The sequence below is a fragment of the Mytilus galloprovincialis genome, chromosome 1 (assembly GCF_965363235.1).
Source record: "Mytilus galloprovincialis chromosome 1, xbMytGall1.hap1.1, whole genome shotgun sequence".
Taxonomy (NCBI): domain Eukaryota; kingdom Metazoa; phylum Mollusca; class Bivalvia; order Mytilida; family Mytilidae; genus Mytilus; species Mytilus galloprovincialis.
The window spans coordinates 113074755-113094419 of NC_134838.1; the positions used below are offsets into that span (position 1 = coordinate 113074755).

Consider the following 19665-nt stretch of genomic DNA (forward strand, 5'->3'; position numbering starts at 1 on the left):
CAAAATTTGATACTTTTGAGAAGAAGTCACTATCTTGTGCTTATTGATAGAAGAATGGTAACCTGATGGCTGATTGTGTTAGACTCCAGAAGAAAAATGAACGAGATAGTAAGCCCAATACCACTGCTTGTACGACATTCTTTGTTACCAGTACGTTAGAATGTCCTGCGAATGAGGCTTTTAAATCTAGTGTGTGTGATTACATGGAGGATAATAAACCCTTTAGAGACAGTTTTCCAGATTTTTATTCTTTTTTTCATTTTTTGCTAGTACAAATTGTTTTCATTCATACTTATTCCCTTTATGGTCATGCATTTTATTGGACAAAATATTCATTTTCACAAAGACTTGGGCCTCGTTATTCATAATGCCATAATATTCATTTTCACATTCCTACCACCCCCATTCTCCCATCCTCAGAATTTTTAATGGTCACCCCCTAAAGACTGGATTTCGTTGACCGTCAAGGCGTCAACGGTATCCATGACTTCGTAATGGCTATGGCCGCACCTTACTGTTGCATAAGTTTACAAAAAAAGATAAAGAAATACTTTCAGAATATATGTTAAAAGCGGGAAAAAATGAACAAGAAAACTGGGTCCTTTATATTATAAATTATAAATATGTCTGTTTTAATTAAAACACTTCATAAATTTCATGCTTCCGTAGCCCTTTTCTGGATTTACTTTCATCATGCAGAAATGCTTAAAATTAAATATTTAAAAGCAAAGAATGTATTGTTTGAGAAGCGAAACATGTGAAGACAGTACAAAGTCATGATCAAAAGTATTCGTCACCTCTATTTGTTGGCCATATATATATTTCATGTAAAAACAACTTTTTTTCTCAAAACATTATTTTTTTTCTGAACAAAAACAAAAATCCCAACAGAAAATAAAAAAGCTCCACAACAAAAATATAACCAATTGAAGAAATAAACCTGTGAAAATTTGGCACAAAATTGCTTATTATTCAACTAGAAATTACCCCAAAACATTTTTTTGAAAAAACGTAGTTATACATGATATATAAAGTGAAAGATCACAAGTTACGAATTCTTATGGACCAAATGATAAAAAAAGGCCAATCTGTCTTCGGTCAAATTACTATATATCTTATTGAAATTATCAACAATATAAACAAACATAAGAAGATAGGGTATGATTACCAATGTAGCAATTACCAAACATCTTCTTTGAGACCAATTGACATGATATATGAAATCGTAAACCACCGTACGGCCTTCAAGACCTTCAACAATGACGAGCAAAACCCATATCGTACAGTAAGGATCCGAAATGACAAAGTGTGAGACATGTAAAACAACAAAAACAAAAAAACAACCAACGGATTGATAAACAAACAGCAAAATTCAGATATGATAGCTAAATATACAGGATATCATTGTAACGTCATAAAAATGGCTAAATGACGTCATGAAAAATGAAAAAATGAAACGAGAATGAAATGGCATTGACAGAACATCATTAAATTATGCTTTTATAGCTAAAATCAATATTTATTTTATCAAACTTAACCATCGGCCATATCGGCCCATTGGCAGTTAAAGAACAACTAAATCGGCCCAGTCGGCCCTTTGGCAGTTAAAGACAACGTCAATCGGCCCGATCGGCCCATTGGCAGTTAAAGGTAACGTCAATCGGCCCAGATCGGCCCGCTGGCAGTATTGTTTCTATTGTTGACAATACTACTCTTCAGCCTATTAAGATTTTACGGAACACTGTTGTTACTAGAGCGATGGATAGAAAACAACAAAATGAGGATTTGCAAGAAGACCAGTTTGATCAGATGGACCTTTCTGACACTAGCCGATATTGAAGGTCCTGGTATCTCAGAAAATGCCCGAATTAGACCATCTAGTGTAAACAAGAATGTAATTATGCATTGACCAGACGTAAACAGCCATTCATTAGACCGAAGGAATTATTTCCAAGAACAAATAAAGACCCTGAGGTTCTTCAGTTCCACAAGAGAGCTCAACCAAAGAAGAAGTTGAGTCCCCCTGATGCTACCTCAGTGGAGGAATGGAGAGTGGTATACCAACTGGTGGTGCCTAAAGTTTATAGGCGAGAAATTATTGTTCTTGCCCCTGACCCCCCTTGGTTAAACACTTAGGTATAAGGAAGATTTGCCTTTAGAACTTGCAGCATTTCTTCTGGCCAAGACTTAGAAATGATGTCCCAGAATACTTCAAATTGTGCCATATATGCCAGGCGGTTGGTAAACCAAACTAGAAACCACAAGCACCACTTATTCCTATTCCAGCCTTAGAAGAACCTTTCAGCAACGTACTAGTTGACTGCGTTGGACCTTTACCAAAGACCAAGACTGGGAATGCGTATTTATTGAGGATCATGTGTACATCCACTCGCTTTCCTGAGACTATTCCGCATAGGAATATCAAGACACCAACTATTGCCAAAGCTCGTATTAAATGTTTCACGTTAGTAGGACTTCCTCTTCAACTTCGTACTTTATTTTGCCTTTTTAACTTTTTTGGATTCGAGCGTCACTGATGAGTCTTTTGTAGACGAAACGCGCATATGGCGTATACACAAAATTTAGTCCTGGTAGCTATGATGAGTTTTATTCCTAAGTCTATACAATCCGACCAGGATTCAAACTTTATGTCAGTTTTATTTTAGCAAGTCGTGTACCAGTTAGGGATTGATCAGTATAGATCAAGTGCTTTCGTTCAAAATCTAAAGGTGCCGTAGAACGTTTTCATCAAACATTGAAGAACGTGATTGGAACTGTTTGTCTTCAATTTGACAGAGACGACTTGAATGATGGATTTCACTTTCTTTCTTTTTTTGCGGTCCGAGAGACTGTTCAATAATCCCTTGGTTTTAGTCCCTTTGAGTTGGTATTTGGTCATACTGTAAGGGGGCCGTCAAAATTGGTTAAGGAAAAGTGGCTTGTTGAACATACAGACTTGAATCTTTTAGACTATGAATCTAGATTTAAAGAAAAATTGTATTTTGCTTGTCAAATTTCCTCAGAAAACTTTAAAATGTACAGCTTAACAAGATGAAAATATGGTATGATAAAGATGCCAGGGACAGAGTTTTTGATCCTGGTGATAAGGTACATGTATTTTTGCCAGGCCCTGGACATCCTTTACTATTGTGGTCCATGGTTAAATTGGAGAACAATCATGACAAACCAGATGTAATTGAACCATTGTTTAATTCTAAAACTATGGAACAGACAGTTAGATTGAAAAATTCAGAAATGTTTGTAAAATTTAGATTCAAAACTTGCATATCTGTCTTTTGATCGTAGAAAAAAATTAAAAACTTTTTATCCAGATGTGTCAAACAAAACCAATGCTTTTTGTCATGATGTTGATGTAAGCGATGCTTCTCCAATTAAGCAACATCCTTACCGGCTCAATCCACTCAAACTTGAATTTTTGGACAAGAAATTAAATACATGCTCAACAATGATATTATTGAGCCGAGTATCAGTGAATTGAACTCTCCTTGTCTCCTTGTGCTCAAACCAGATAACACTTTTTGTTTCGTGACTGATTTCATAAAGTAAATTCAGTTTCAAAATCTGATTCCTATCCGATTCCAAGGAAAGACGGTTGTATTGACATCATTGGTCAAGCACAATTTTGTCAAGTGAACCTTTTATGGCTAAAGTGGATGCAATTACCAAAGGAGTAGGTTCAGTAAGACCCCTTTTTGGCCCCAAAATATAGTAGTTTTACATAATTGTTAAAATATAAACTTTTAGTTATGTATTGGACAGTAGAATGCTTCATCTACATAAATATAGGCTGTTTTTGACAATACAATGCACATATATCGAGTACTAGCACCATAAAGTCATGCTAAATTACTGAAATCTTCACAATTCTAGCATTTTAATTAAATTTTAGACGGTTTTCGTGTAAAACGGAAGTGGCCGCATTCGTGTTCATCCTTAATACTGAAATGTAAGTTGTATTTTATGATAATACATAACATATATAAAGGTTGAGGATGAACACGGATGCGGCCACTTTCATTTTCGACAAAAACCATCTGAAAAGCGACATTTTTCGGCATATTTGGTAGATTTTTCATATTTGAGCTTGAATCGGATGGTTTTTAACGACTAAATCAGTTCAAATCTTTCACATAAACTAATTGATTAAAATGAAATAGACACTTAAGTGTTTAAAAAGTGGTCAAAATCTTTCGTCAGATGAACCTGAAATTTGAGGCCAAAATCGGTCCTTTCTCTTTGTACAAATAGAAAACAACTTTTGAGATATTTAAGTTTGATTAGATTTTACAAGAAATTCTGTTCAAATTTTACTACTGTTCAACCATTCATTTTTTTTACTCATCTTTTACGGAAAGATTCTTTTATCTGGAGTAATTGTCAAAACGCTTTTGAAAATAGCAAATCACTTTTGATTGATACTCGAGTTCTTATTTACTCCACTTTGAAAAACAATTTAAACTTGCCGTTGATGCAATCGATGTTGGAATTGGAGATGTTTTATATCAAGAGACAGATGATTATGTTGGGAAACCTGGCCTATATCATATTTTTCTAAGAAATTAGATAAACATCAGAAAAATTATTCAACTTTTGAAAAAGAATGTTTTGCAATGTTGTCTGCACTTCAACATTTTGATGTACTAGTATATTCGAATCCCACTGCATCATATTCTGGTTTATACTGATCATAATCCTCTCACGTTCATACATAAAATGAGAAACAAGAACCAGAGGTTGATTAGGTGGAGTGTATTGTTACAGGAATATGATGTTATTGTAAAACATTTCCTTTCTATTGTGTTCTAAAGATTTCCGTGACAACTATATATATATATATATACAGACACTAAAGTTAAATTTTCAGACATAGATGTCGATAGACATTTATATTTATGTACGTTTCGGCAACAAAGTTTATCGACAGGTTGTAGGTATCCCCATGGGCACTAATTGTGCCCCTTTAATAGCAGACTTATTTTTGTACTGTTACGAATCACAGTTTATGACTAAACTCAGTAAAGACCCGTCGAAATTGCATTTAATTGTTAAATTCAACAACACTTACCGTTATCTTGATGATATTTTTTCGTTAACAAATCAAGAATTTTCTCAATTTATACTTCTGAAATTTACCCCAAGAAACTTTCTTTAATTAAATCAAATTTATACGGTAATAACTGTTCTTTCCTGGATTTAGATATTTCGGTTTTAAACGGGAAACTCCACACTAAAATTTACGACAAAAGGGACGATTTGTCGTTCCTTATTATTAATTTTCCATTGTTAGATGGTGATGTTCCTTTGGCACCATCTTGCGGTGTTTATATTTCACAGCTCGTTCGCTATGCCCGTGTCTGTTGTGACGGTTATTTTTTTATTTTTTTTTTTAGCGAACGCAATCTATGTATTACTGGTAAATTATCAAACCAGGGATATCGTTACCAGAAATTACTTAAAACCTTTACTAGATTTTTCCATTTATATAAAGATTTGTTTTAAAGTTTGGTTGTACCTGTAGAAACTTATTTCTAACGGGTTAGCACATCTTCATTTTTACGGAAATGTTGTTGACCGTGCCGGAAATTTAGAAATTATCCTTGTAAACTTATCGCTCCATTAAATAAACTTATTCTCACAGGTTACCAATTCAACAATTTAATAAGATCATTGAATATTGTTTTTATTGGTATAAATATTGATTTTGTTATCAGTTAATAAAAAGCAGACTAAATATTACTAGTATGTTATATACATAGTACACATACACATTCATGGATCTACAATCTGTCGATACCTGTAACTTGGCATTGCACAAGGTCATGTTTTTCTCTGACCGTTTATGACGTCTTTACACGAAATCCATTGGATGTTGGATGTGTACGGGTTGATAGGTTAGTCTTAGATGCATGATTTTTAATTAGTTGTTGGTGGCTTTGGACTAGCTGTCAGATAACTGCGAGTACTCTCAGATCTGTTCCTATTGTCTTTTTGTTGTCGGGATGTACAAGTACCCGGCCACGTCCACTTGTATGTTTGTCCATCTGATATGAGTTAAGCCTTTTTCAACTGATTTTTATAGTTCGTTCTTATATTGTACTGTTATACAACTGTCCTAGGTTAGGGGGAGGGTTGGGATCCCGCTAACATGCTTAACCCCGCCACATTATTTATGTATGTGCCTGTCCCAAGTCAGGAGCCTGTAATTCAGTGGTTGTCGTTTGTTGATGTGTTACACATTTGTTTTTCCTTCATTTTATTTATATGAATAATGCCGTTAGTTTACTCGTTTGAATTGTTAAAAAATACATTGTCACATCGGGGCCTTTTATAGCTGACTGTGCGGTATTGGCTTTGCTCATTGTTGAAGGCCGTACAGTGACCTATAGTTGTTAATGTCTGTGTTATTTTGGTCTCTTGTGGACAGTTGTCTCATTGGCAATGATACCACATTTTCTTTTTTATATTAATATTCTTAGCAGTTGGATTGACACTCTTATTTTACAAATAACATCAACCTAGATTGTGACCTATCGGACGTAATATTCTGATTGGATTCCCGAGAAGATTTCCGGATAAATAAACTTTTAAAGATAAAAGATCGAAGATCGACATATATTTCGACAGTTAAGTTGACATTTCTTTATGTGTAATACCTCTATAATAAATCTTTTCAAATTTTATTATTGATTTGTGTCTTTTGTTGGCTACAATTTAAATGTGATTTCTGACAGTGTTCATCCTTTAAAACAAAATAGTTATGTATTTCTGTCGAATGGAATAATACTCCACAAATCAAACTGTTGAGCAAATATCTCAAATTTCGGCCTCATTTGACACAAAAAATAGCACATGAAGGTATATCTTTTTTATTATATATTTTATTTAATCAGGTAAAAAATAACCTTTTTCAAATGTTCATAAAAATTTCATTATTTCATTGTGGGATCAAAGCTGTACCATATGCCCTTAACAAGCAGGGTAAATGTTCCAATCACATAACATTATCATAGTCTTGATGTGCATGTAAGGTTTGCTACTGGACGTTTAGTCCAAATACATCATTCCCTTTATAATCTAAATAACAAATCCAAATTCAAGTTGTTTTAATTTTCTAAGTCTGCTATACATGGTTTACTTTTATATATTGTGATTTGGATGGAGAGTTGTCTCATTGGCACTCATACCATATCTTCCTATATCCTATTACGAATACATTTCATTCATTATAAATTTTGTAATTCTAAAAGTTGTACATTGTGTTGATTCGTAACTAATTTTAAACAAATACTAAGATTTTACCCTTAATATACTGCAACTAAAAAAATAAATATCGTTATAATGAAATAAAAGTGTGAAAATGATTTCATTTAACATTTTTGATAGACCTTCATGTTTCTAAGTACTGAAAAATTGTTTGTCTATTCTCTTTAATTTATATAACATTTTTCTTCAGGTTTAGGTATATACATCTACCTTAAAATTTCACCTCTCGTTTAAATGAAAGATAAAAGACTTACTTAAGGTATTTGTGAATATTGATATTGAAACCAAGAGAAATATCTTTCTTTAAAGCAAAATGAACAGGTAAAACACCGTTATCACCAATGTTTATGCATAGAAATAAACAACTGTTTGATCTATATCGTGTGTACATAAAGTGTATTCCATTACTTCCCGATTCTGTATAAATCTGAGGATGAAGTCGTCTCCTTTTCGTGTCAAGCTTATCTATGGACTTATATTTGCATTATTTAGTAAGTATTAAATGTATCATAACATGTACATTTTGTCTTTATATAGACTGGAAAACAATCTTAAAAACTACAACATACATTGTATGTTGAATTGACTAAATTTTTTTAATATATATTGAACAAATAAGGAAACGACCATTTAACTACAAGGGGTCGGAAATCTTCTGAAACCCAATTCCCACATTCCTTACAGTGATAAATTTTGAAGACAAAAAAAAAACTCTATCCCCCTATGAAGTTAAATGGTTGCTTCCTAACTATGCTCCTGCTTCTGATAAGTTAATCTACCAATTTCACTTGAATTTTTGATATTTCGGTATGAGCTTGTATGTAGCACAGTGGGATTTCCATTCCAGAATTTTGGTTTCTCTTTTGTGTTCCCTACCTAAGTCAATGTATCTGAACAGTGTGATTGGGCAAAAAATACCGTATCAACAGAACATACTTTCCAACACTGAGGGATGAATTAGGTGTAAAATAATATGAAATAATTTTACATACAGATGAAAATGAACTTTTCAGATTTTCTTTAAATTTTGTATTCACTGCACGATAAAAGACCTAAACGCACTAGTACGTGGCTTTAGGTTTTTAAAAATAGCAAAAAATGTAAAGTCATGATACACATTCAAATTCAAAATGAATGTACTTCAGTTAGCTGTGCTTGTAGAATTTTTGGCAGTGTTAGAAAGTGGTGGAAATTCTAAAACGGCTTTCATTATCCCTTATGGGCCAGGAAATACTACCGTGTCACCTGTATGTAATGACTTTTTGTTTTTTTTTCTTGAATAAAATAAGATTATAATTATCTCCCCGTATAACCGCGATACAAATAAATCCGGAAGTTGACGCGTTTAAATCTTTGCTGTATTATTTCTTACTGCGAGTTTTTTTTTTAATAACTAAGGCGGCAAATACAAAAACAACTTAGATGTGTCACACATTTACGGATTTGACGCCGGATTAGCTACGGATACGATCCTGCATCATTCGTGGCAATCTGTATTAGTCCGTTACGCTAGATATCCGTATTGTTGCCGTAGTCGTACGTAGTAGTACTTGTATATCCTTGACAATTTTTGAACATGTTCAAAATTTGACCACGGATCAAATGACCGTATTAACTCCTTACTAAACCGTATAAGACCGTACTGATTCGTTTTAGTCCCTATCAAAAACGTTTCAATCCGTACTTATTCGTAGGCCAGGATTATTTCTACGGCTAGTGTCGGAGAACTATACGTACTAGTACGGTTCTGAATGTTTATTTACTAAAATAAAGGTTTACTACGTTACAACACGACAAAATACGGAATATACTGTGGATTATTTTATTTTCGTTGGTTCCAATTTTCGTGGATTGCGGAAACCTTGCATTTTCGTTGATATTTGATTTCGTGGTTCTGCCAAAGTCTGGATACAACTTTGTAAGAAATTTGTTTTTCGTTGAACATTTAAATTCGTAGTTCACCTGTACCCACGAAACCCACCTTATTGACATACAACGTATAATAATGATTTCACAGTATTACGTCTGCAACGACGATAAACTGACATAAGGCTTCTGTATAAATACCTGCACTCCATACTTATATGGCCCTACTTATTCTGTGTCTTGACGTTGAGATATGCATTATGATTATCCAACATGAATAATCAACAACTGCTGCTTGCAAGCAATTTGCTGGAATTGGATATTGATATGGCACAAAATGACAGGGCAGAGTCGAGATACTTGGTGACAGGTGTAGAGGTGACAGGAGGCAGAGAAGATGGTGGACTAAAGAATGACTTTCCTATCCAAGACCAGTTTGAGTCCCTCATGACTGAATTGTGTGCGGAAAATTCAGCTACATCTAAGAACTTTAAAAGAATATTCCTAAATATGTTTTAATAACTGCTACATGTCGTTGGTCCGAGGATTACGAATAACACCACATAGTACAGACAGACAGATAAGTTAATTCAATTAACAACAACGAAAAATAATCTACGATTAACTGCCATAAAGAAATGATAAATAACAAGCAAATTATAGAATTTGACGATTCGTACTATTCCGTTCAAGACCGTTCTCATTCGTACTAACATTACTTATATCGTAGCAAACCGTTGTTTATCCGCAGTACATACGTCACGACACGTGTCGTTGCGTACTAAATCGTGTCATTTCCGTATTATACCGTTAGAACCCTTATCACTCATGTCGCCAAAAGGAACCCAGTACTTCATTATCCGTGGTAGTAACGTCAAACCCCGTAGTCATACCGTTGTGCATCCGTATCGGTTCCGTATCAGACTACGGAAACTGCATTTCCGGGATCCTCCGTGAGATTAAATCCGTAGTGGATCCGTCGAGGTGATCCGTGAATGTGTGACCTAGGCAAAAGCGACACGAATGGTCCCGTCTCAATAAGTTGAAAAATCTGAAATCAATAACATATGTGGACACAATCATGATGGTAGTCTCACATATCAAAAATCAGCTCAAAATCTGGAGGCGTATAGAAAAATGTTCATAAAACTGTGATTTTCAACAATTTTCAAAGTTGAAAACCCTTATTTTTGACAAAAATTAGCGGAGCGGAACGAAACTAAAACTTGATCTGTACCTCATCATGGTTAGTTCACATACCAAACATCAGTCCTATATCTGAAAGCATTTAGAAATATTCGGTCAACATTATTTAGGCGAACTTGGACCAACAATTGCTTTTAAGAAAAGGATCTCAAACTCACGAAAGTAATAGATATTAAAGTTTTATTTGCTGTATTTTTTAAACTTTTTATTTCATATTGATTACCGTGAAAATTCAGAGTCTGTAATAAAAATAAGAGCCTTTAAAGAGCCTGTGTCGCTCACCTTGGTCTATGTGCATATTAAACAAAGTAAAAGGATGGATTCATAAAAAAATTGTGTTTTGGTGATGGTGATGTGTTTGTAGATCTTACTTCACTAAACATTCTTGCTGCTTACAATTATCTCTATCTATAATAAACTTGGCCCAGTAGTTACAGTTGAAAATGTTTGTAAAAATTTACAATTTTTGTGAAAATTGATTAAAATTAACTATAAAGGGCTACATTTCCTTAGGGGGTCAATTGACAATTTTGGTCAGGTGACTTATTTTTAGGTCTTACTTTGCACATACATTATTGCTATTTAAAGTTTATCTCTATCTATTTTCATGCGACATAAATCAGTGTATATAAAGTGCGAATCCAGCTAGTTCATTTTCACTGTCATATCTATGGACTTATATTTGCATTATTTGTTAAGTATTAAATGTATCATAACATGTACATTTTGTCTTTATATAGACTGGAAAATAATCTTAAAAGCTACAACATACATTGTATGTTGAATTGACTAAATTTTGTTAATATATATTGAACAAATAAGGAAACGACCATTTAACTACAAGGGGTCGGAAATATTCTGAAACCCAATTCCCACATTCCTTACAGTGATAAAGTTTGAAGACAAAAAAAAAAACTCTTTCCCCTATAAAGTTAAATGGTTGCTTCCTAACTATGCTCCTGCTTCTGATAAGTTAATCTACCAATTTCACTTGAATTTTTGATATTTCGGTATGAGCTTGTATGTAGCACAGTGGGATTTGCATTCCAGAATTTAGGTTTCTCTTTTGTGTTCCCTACCTAAGTCAATGTATCTGAACAGTGTGATTGGGCAAAAAATACCGTATCAACAGAACATACTTTCCAACACTGAGGGATGAATTAGGTGTAAAATAATATGAAATAATTTTACATACAGATGAAAATGAACTTTTTAGATTTTCTTTAAATTTTGTATTCACTGCACGATAAAAGACCTAAACGCACTAGTACGTGGCTTTAGGTTTTTAAAAATAGCAAAAAACGTAAAGTCATGATACACATTCAAATTCAAAATGAATGTACTTCAGTTAGCTGTGCTTGTAGAATTTTTGGTAGTGTTAGAAAGTGGTGGAAATTCTAAAACGGCTTTCATTATCCCTTATGGGCCAGGAAATACTACCGTGTCACCTGTATGTAATGACTTTTTGTTTTTTTTCTTGAATAAAATAAGTTTATAATTATCTCCCCGTATAACCGCGATACAAATAAATCTTGAAGTTGACGCGTTTAAATCTTTGTTGTATTATTTCTTACTGTGAGTTTTTTTTTTAATAACTAAGGCGGCAAATACAAAAACAACTTTGATGTGTCACACATTTACGAATTTGACGCCGGATTAGCTACGGATACGATCCGGCATCATTCGTGGCAATCTGTATTAGTCCGTTACGCTAGATATCCGTATTGTTGCCGTAGTCGTACGTAGTAGTACTTGTATATCCTTGACAATTTTTGAACATGTTCAAAATTTGACCACGGATCAAATGACCGTATTAACTCCTTTCTAAACCGTATAAGACCGTACTGATTCGTTTTAGTCCCTATCAAAAACGTTTCAATCCGTACTTATTCGTAGGCCAGGATTATTTCTACGGCTAGTGTCGGAGAACATATACGTACTAGTACGGTTCTGAATGTTTATTTACTAAAATAAAGGTTTACTACGTTACAACACGACAAAATACGGAATATACTGTGGATTATTTTATTTTCTTTAAAGAGCCTGTGTCGCTCACCTTGGTCTATGTGCATATTAAACAAAGTACAAGGATGGATTCATAAAAAAAATGTGTTTTGGTGATGGTGATGTGTTTGTAGATCTTACTTCACTAAACATTCTTGCTGCTTACAATTATCTCTATCTATAATGAACTTGGCCCAGTAGTTACAGTTGAAAATGTTTGTAAAAATTTACAATTTTTGTGAAAATTGATTAAAATTAATTATAAAGGGCTACATTTCCTTAGGGGGTCAATTGACAATATTAGTCAGGTGACTTATTTTTAGGTCTTACTTTGCACATACATTATTGCTATTTAAAGTTTATCTCTATCTATTTTCATGCGACATAAATCAGTGTATATAAAGTGCGAATCCAGCTAGTTCATTTTCACTGTCATATGCGGGTATGTCTATTGTAGAATAAAGGATCATGAGAAAACTGTATTTGTTTACGTTTTGAAAATACCAAATTAATTGATTTGAAGGAAAGTTTTTACATATTTTCATTGTGATATGTCTTTATTATGTACAAACATAGCATTAAAGTTCAAATAAGTGTAATAAAAGCAACATAATATAGCATATCGATTTTTGAAAGCGATCCATTTTAACTATAGATGCGATGAATTATCACTGTTAGTGCAGTCATTTCTGATGTGGAATTTTCGAAGATGCGAGAAATTTTTATTGTATAATTATGTGATAAATGCACTTGAAACTAATGAAAAAACTTAGTTGATGACTTTAGAATTTATTATAAATGTATTTTCAAATTGAAATACAAACTCCTCATTCATTCTTTATCAAATATATAGCTTTTCAAACTTGTAACAAAAACGCTTCTCAAAATGTCATATTGTATTCTTCAAATTACGTTTTTCTTTGATTTAAAAAAAAAAATTAAAAGATATTTCTGTATTTTTTTTAAGTTAAAGATTGATATTGCGGAGTTTAAGTGCAGTCTGTGTAAAATAAAGACGAGTACATTTGAGGACGTTATCTTCCACGCAATAAATACACTTGCGAACAGAGAAATATGCATCTTGAAACGCAATGGTGACAGAAAAGCTTATAAAAGATTAACTTTCCACAGTTGTACCCTCAACTACTTCAATTTCCATATTCTGAAAAAGACAGTTTTGGTAGAACAAATGTTCTTGGCTCGATTGTTGCTTGCATGATTTTAACTGTATAAGGTGAAACGGTATGTGACATAAATTATCCAGTCATTAAAACATGAAATGTAAGGTGTGTGCGAACTTTTTTGTTTGCATTGGTACGTGAAGTAGAGCACCCTTGATACAAAAAAATTTATCCGTAATGAACAGCTCGATACCAGAGGAGGATTTAGGGGGACAGGGGGTTGCCCCCTTTTTGGGAAAACATTTGGTTACTTTTATATGAAATCACTGGAGCGGGCCCCCTCTTAGGTAGTCATTGGACCCCTACTTATAAAAATTTCTAGATCCGCGAGTGGATACTACCACGGAGGTCAAACAATGCACATTTGGGTAATTGTACACAACATGCATGCTACAATTCATGTTTGATGATCTTAGACCAATTGAACCTCTATGTGGGCTATTTCGGTAACTTGGTAAAAATCCCCAAACTGGATACAAGGTTAGATTCAGCATGTCAAAGAACCCCAAATATCCATAAGGTCTTTTGTCTATAAAAATGCATGCATGGGATACATCGTGTCCCGCCATACTTTATTTCTCGTTTTCACGACACAATCATTTGACTATCACGTGTCACGCTTACAAAAAAATCGGCAATTCCGCGTCACGCTTATACCCCAACGCGACCCACTATTCTACTCTTTTCTGACTCATATTCAGCCCATTATAAATATATTAAAAAAGTGTGTTTTTTATCCCGTCTCGTTTCGGGTTGAGCCACAGATAGATAAGATGCCATATGTGACAATGAGACAACTCTCAAAACGAGTCACAATTTATAAAAGTATAACTTTATACGTCAAAATACGGTCTTAAACATGGAGTCTTGGCTCACACCGAACAGCAAGTTATAAAGGGCCCCAGTGTAAAACCTTTTAAACGGGAAAACCAACGATTCAATCTTTATCAAGATGTACGTAATTAGTGGTGAAGTGTCATGGAAATGGATAAAAAAAAAGGATATGGAAATGGATAAAAAAAAAAACAAGGATAAAGATCCCTATACGATTCATAAGAAATTTTAAAAATGGAATACATTTGAAATAAATGTTATTTCTATTGAATTTATTTAGAGTGTTTTAAAACCAAACTTTCCTCCGTAAGTTAAATTTTATCAAATCCGTCTCTTACTTTATCTATTGTTTGAGCAAGTCGGCTAAATTAAGGCTTTACAGCTAATTTCCTAATGCACGTAAAGCAACACTTTGGTTGACTTGATTGCTTAGTTTGTATAATTGTTTACACAAACTTTGTAAATAAGATTGACATCTTTAAACAATATGTATCGGCATAGTTTAACCTGTATTTATATAATTATTATATTTGAATTAAATTGGGTGTTATCATAATGATTGTACAAAAAAAAACAAAGCAAGCACGCTAACTAAAGTCTTACTTTACATCCTTAAAAAAATACGCCGTAATAGATAAAAAAAAAATATATATATCATACAGTGAAAATGCGCCGCATACAATACTAATGAATCGCTCTACAGTCAAATTGAAAAAATAGTATCATTATTCGACAGTAAACATGACTCGCATGAAGAAAGCATCATAGTGGAATTCAGTTCAATATGAAGAAACTGAATGACAAAACCTATTCTACGTTTACAACTTTGATAATTGTGTTGAAATGAATATTTTTTCTGCAACAACATCTTACCTGTTAGTTATAAAACACCTGCACGATCTGTTCGTGAAATGTCCTAAATATTCACCTATTTTGGTATATATTTCACAGCTATTTAGATTAAGGCGCGAAAAAAACCCGTTCACATCTCTCACTTTGTTTTATTAGTAATTATGTGTTTCTTAACATATACTTTTTAACTAATTTTCTTCATTTTCTTCAAAAGTAAAAAAAAAAAGTCGTCTGTTTATTTATCAGTCTACATCAAAAAATTTTGGCATATACAGTGAAAATGATATTTTAGGATCCGCACTTTACATAGACTGTAAATTTTTTACTTAAATTTTAAACCGTGGACAGTTATTTTAATTCATTTAGTTTATTTAAATTATGCATATCAGTTGATTCCTCCCCCCCCCCCCCCCCCCCAAATATCTTAATGTAAATATTTTTACATATATGTGTGAAGTTTTAGATGCATGTATGTGTGAAGTTTGAGATGTATGTAAAGTAAATATTTTTTACGAAACATTTTTAAATAAGTTTACTTAAGTTTTATTCATCATGTTGAAAATACTCTAAAATCATAGTTATTAGTTTTTAAAATACAGTATTTCAAGGTATCGTTGGATTTTTAAGAACATGTATATATATTTTGTGCAATGTGTCTCATTAGCCAAATGATATGGCTGGGTATTGATTGTTCTGTGTATGTTTTAATGTTGTTGTATGATATGTATGTCAATCAATATGTGACACAATAATAAAATAGATTATTATTATTTATATAATAATATTCAAAATGATTACTAAAGGCTACATTTTCTTAAAATTACCAATTCAGGGGCAACAACCCAACAACGGGTTGCCTGAATGGTCTGAAAATTACAAGTCAGATAGATCTTGTGACCTAATGAACATTCTTTTCTTGTCAGATTTGCTCTAAATTCTTTGGTTTCAGAGATTTTCCCCCAAAAAACTGCATTTTACCCTATGTACTATTTTAGCCATGTCGGCCATCTTGGTTCGCGGGCGGGGTCATCGGACATAATTTTAAAACTAGAAACCCTTATGATGATTGTAGACAAGTTTGGTAAAATTTATTTCAGTACTTTCAGAGGAGACGATTTTTGTAAAAGATTACAAAAATTTACAAAAAATGGTTAAAAATTGACTATCAAGGGCAATAACTCCTTAAGGGGTCAACTGACCATTTTGGTCATTTGGCTTATTTGTAGATCTTACTTTTCTGAACATTATTGCTGTTTACAGTTTATCACTATTTATAATAATATTCAAGATAATAACCATAAACGGCAAAATTTCCTTAAAATTACCAACTCAGGGACAGCAACCTAACAATGGGTTGTCTGATTCATCAGAAAATTTCAGGACAGAAAGATCTTGACCTGATAAACAAGTGTATCCCATGTCATATTTGCTCTTAATGCTTTGGTTTCAGAGATATAAGCCAAAATCTACATGTTACCCCTATGTTCTACTTTTAGCAATGGCGGCTATCTATAATATAATGCATAATTCTTATTTAATTTGTTTTGTAGATTAAACATAACGATTTATTTAATAAAATAGACAGCAATCAAGCAACAAATAGACATGTTACGAAAAGGTATATTCTCGACGCTGAGGTTGACAAATTATACTTTAAATTTGGGGACGGTGTCAAAACATTGCCTTACACATTTCAATAGGTAAAATTTAAATCCTGTGCCTCTAAGGCCGTGTTCACACCAAACGCCGTGTAGAGTAAACATGTTTACAATTAGTTTAGTGTAGTGTACACTGGTTTCACATTACATTTGTTCACATCTATACACCGTGTTTAGCTACCTGTACATAAGATATGTTCCCACTTGTAAACTATATGTCATTTAAATGTTCATTACGTAGAACTAAATTCAAAATATTTGGACAATTTTTCTAGCGATAAGGGAACAACCATTTGACTTCAAAATGGGGGTGGGGATGGGGAAGGGGGGGGGGGTGGTTTGGAATGGAAATATTCCGATCCCCAATTTGATAAAATAAAAATGGTCATACAGATGATAAAAAAAATATTATGAATCAAGAGTTCCCCCATACATTATAGTGTTAAATATTGAAAAAAAAAAGAATTTGATCACCAGCATCGAAAAAAAGGAATAAAAACGAACGCGCGAAAAAAATCTGACTCAGATAAAAAAAAAATAACCCTCCCCCTTTTTTAAGTTAAGTGGTTGCTACTTTATAAAAGCCATTTTTATAATTTGTAGTAGTTTGAATATACTAGAGATGTCTCGATTACGCATTAGAAAACGTTAGCTGCAGCAGCGTGCTTACAGCCGAAAAAAAAAGGATTGAGATATTAGGGATCACTACATTTTTATCTTTTCTTATCGTTTCAAATGGTATTTTTTCTCCAAGGAGTATTTAGTAAAGGAATAGGGTAACGTTTTTTTTATTTATTTTAAGTGTTATTTAACGGATCTGATATACTAGACCAATATATAATTTACCTCACACTTTTTTTAGTCATGCATTTATGCGTGAATCGTTGTTTGAGTAAAGACCAGTGGCGAATATTTCTGTGTACGTCAAGTTGATTCGGGAAGACCTTTTCAAATGAATTAGGCAGCAACTATTTACTTCATTTTTTGTGGAGGGGAGGGGGAGCGGAGGACGGGGGACGTGAGCTATTGATTTTTTTCAGGACAAATTTTGGTGACAAGTCAAAATCAATTTTAGCATTATAAATAGTGGCAGCTGAGGGTGAAACAAACAAATTTTTTTTCAGGGCCAAAAACTGGAAACATTTTTTGTTTCCAAAACAAAATCCATAGCTCACCACCCCACCCCCTTGCCTTTATGTTTTATACTCAACAATAATAATAGCCTCCCCCCGAAAATCAATTGGTAGCTGCCTTATGGGTTCGGCAATGATGCTGCTTTGAGTCTTGATCAGGGGTTAATGAAGTACGTTATTTAAAAAAAAAACAAAAAAAACTGTAAAATTTAGACAACAATTTCTGTAAAGAACTATACTAATAATTATCAAAAATATCAATTTTACTCAAAAATAGTTTCCTCCTTAAATATATACACGGTAAAACTAATGTCCTAAATGCCTAGTTTTGTGTACACTTAACCTAAACAAGGCCTACATTGACTATCGACTGTGTGTAGATAAAACATCATTTAAACTACATGTAAACATTGAGTTTTATCAATGGGAACGCAATTGTGTTTAGTTTACGTGTGAGTTACACTAACACAACACCGAGTTTAGGTCAATGTGAACACGGCCTTAGTTAATTCAAATCACATTCATCTAGAACATCATTATGTAAAATCATATATATGACAATTGCTTTTGATATCATTTTTGGCTATCATAAGACGTGAAAGGCATACGCGTGCAAGAGTAGGTGGGCTAGAAAAAAAGGGGGTCTGGGCTGAGAGTTATACAAGTAGATTCAATTATAGATTGATAATATATACGCAGTAAGCCAATTATAAATTAGTTTTATTGTTGACTTACAGTTCCTGAAAAAGTTCAATCTGTTGCTCTTATAGCGTGTTCGAGATATACCCCACATTCTGATATATGCAAATTATACATATTTTTACATTTTATTCTTTATACTCGTGGTTTAGCTCTTAGTTGATGGCGTCTGAAGGGGTAACGAGGGGCGATCGACATAGAATAAATCTTATATGATTTCTATTGTCCACAATCACCACAATCACCTGTGTATGAATGCAATGTCTGTGTCCGGAGTAAAATTGTTCTTGGGACTCCGTCTATGGTCTGTAAATGGTATGATCGGTTCCATGTCACCCACCGCGTAGTTGGTGCCAATTATTACCGTATACTAGTTGTTGGCTATAAAAGATCCCGAAAAAGTGAAATAATCTAAAACAAAACCATTTACGAAGAACAAATATACCAGACAGTAGCTAACGACAAACAATGAACTACATGCCCCTGAATTAGGACAGACTAAAGAAAAGTATTGCGGGGTTAAACATATGTGTAATATATATTTCCGGCCTTTTTCTATCGCCCTGTTCTGTCCGAACTTTTGTATTAGTTTGTCCTGCCTTGTGTTTTACATAAATTGTCATCCTGCCTTATTTTGTTTTGTCAAGTTGCATATTCTGCCTTTTTATCTAAAACTCCTGTCCTGCCTTTTTCAAATGTAATCCTAGCCTCCCTCCCCCTCCATGAAAAAACAACTGGTACCTCCGTAGAGTAGTAATAGGTACACACCCAACAGATTTAATATAAAAACGCCATAGCATTTTTAGAGAAACATTAAGCATTGTTATCTTAAATAGAGGAAAGACTCATCGGTGTTAATTTTACTATTGTCATTTTCTTATGAAACGGTTGGCGAATTTCCACAAAACGTTTCAGGAATTTATAAAATACAAAATATCTGCATGAAGT

At 33.4% G+C, this 19665-nt stretch overlaps 1 protein-coding gene across 1 annotated transcript in view; it reads left to right on the forward strand.

Annotated features, from left to right (window-relative positions):
* Positions 1–7679: 7679 nt before the first annotated feature.
* Positions 7680–19665, forward strand: part of LOC143052095 (uncharacterized) — an 88145-nt gene continuing 76159 nt past the window's right edge. The window contains exon 1 of the mRNA XM_076225059.1: positions 7680–7775. Within this exon, the coding sequence (XP_076081174.1) occupies positions 7718–7775 (58 nt within the window). The 5' untranslated portion in view covers positions 7680–7717. The remainder of the gene's footprint in view (positions 7776–19665) is intronic.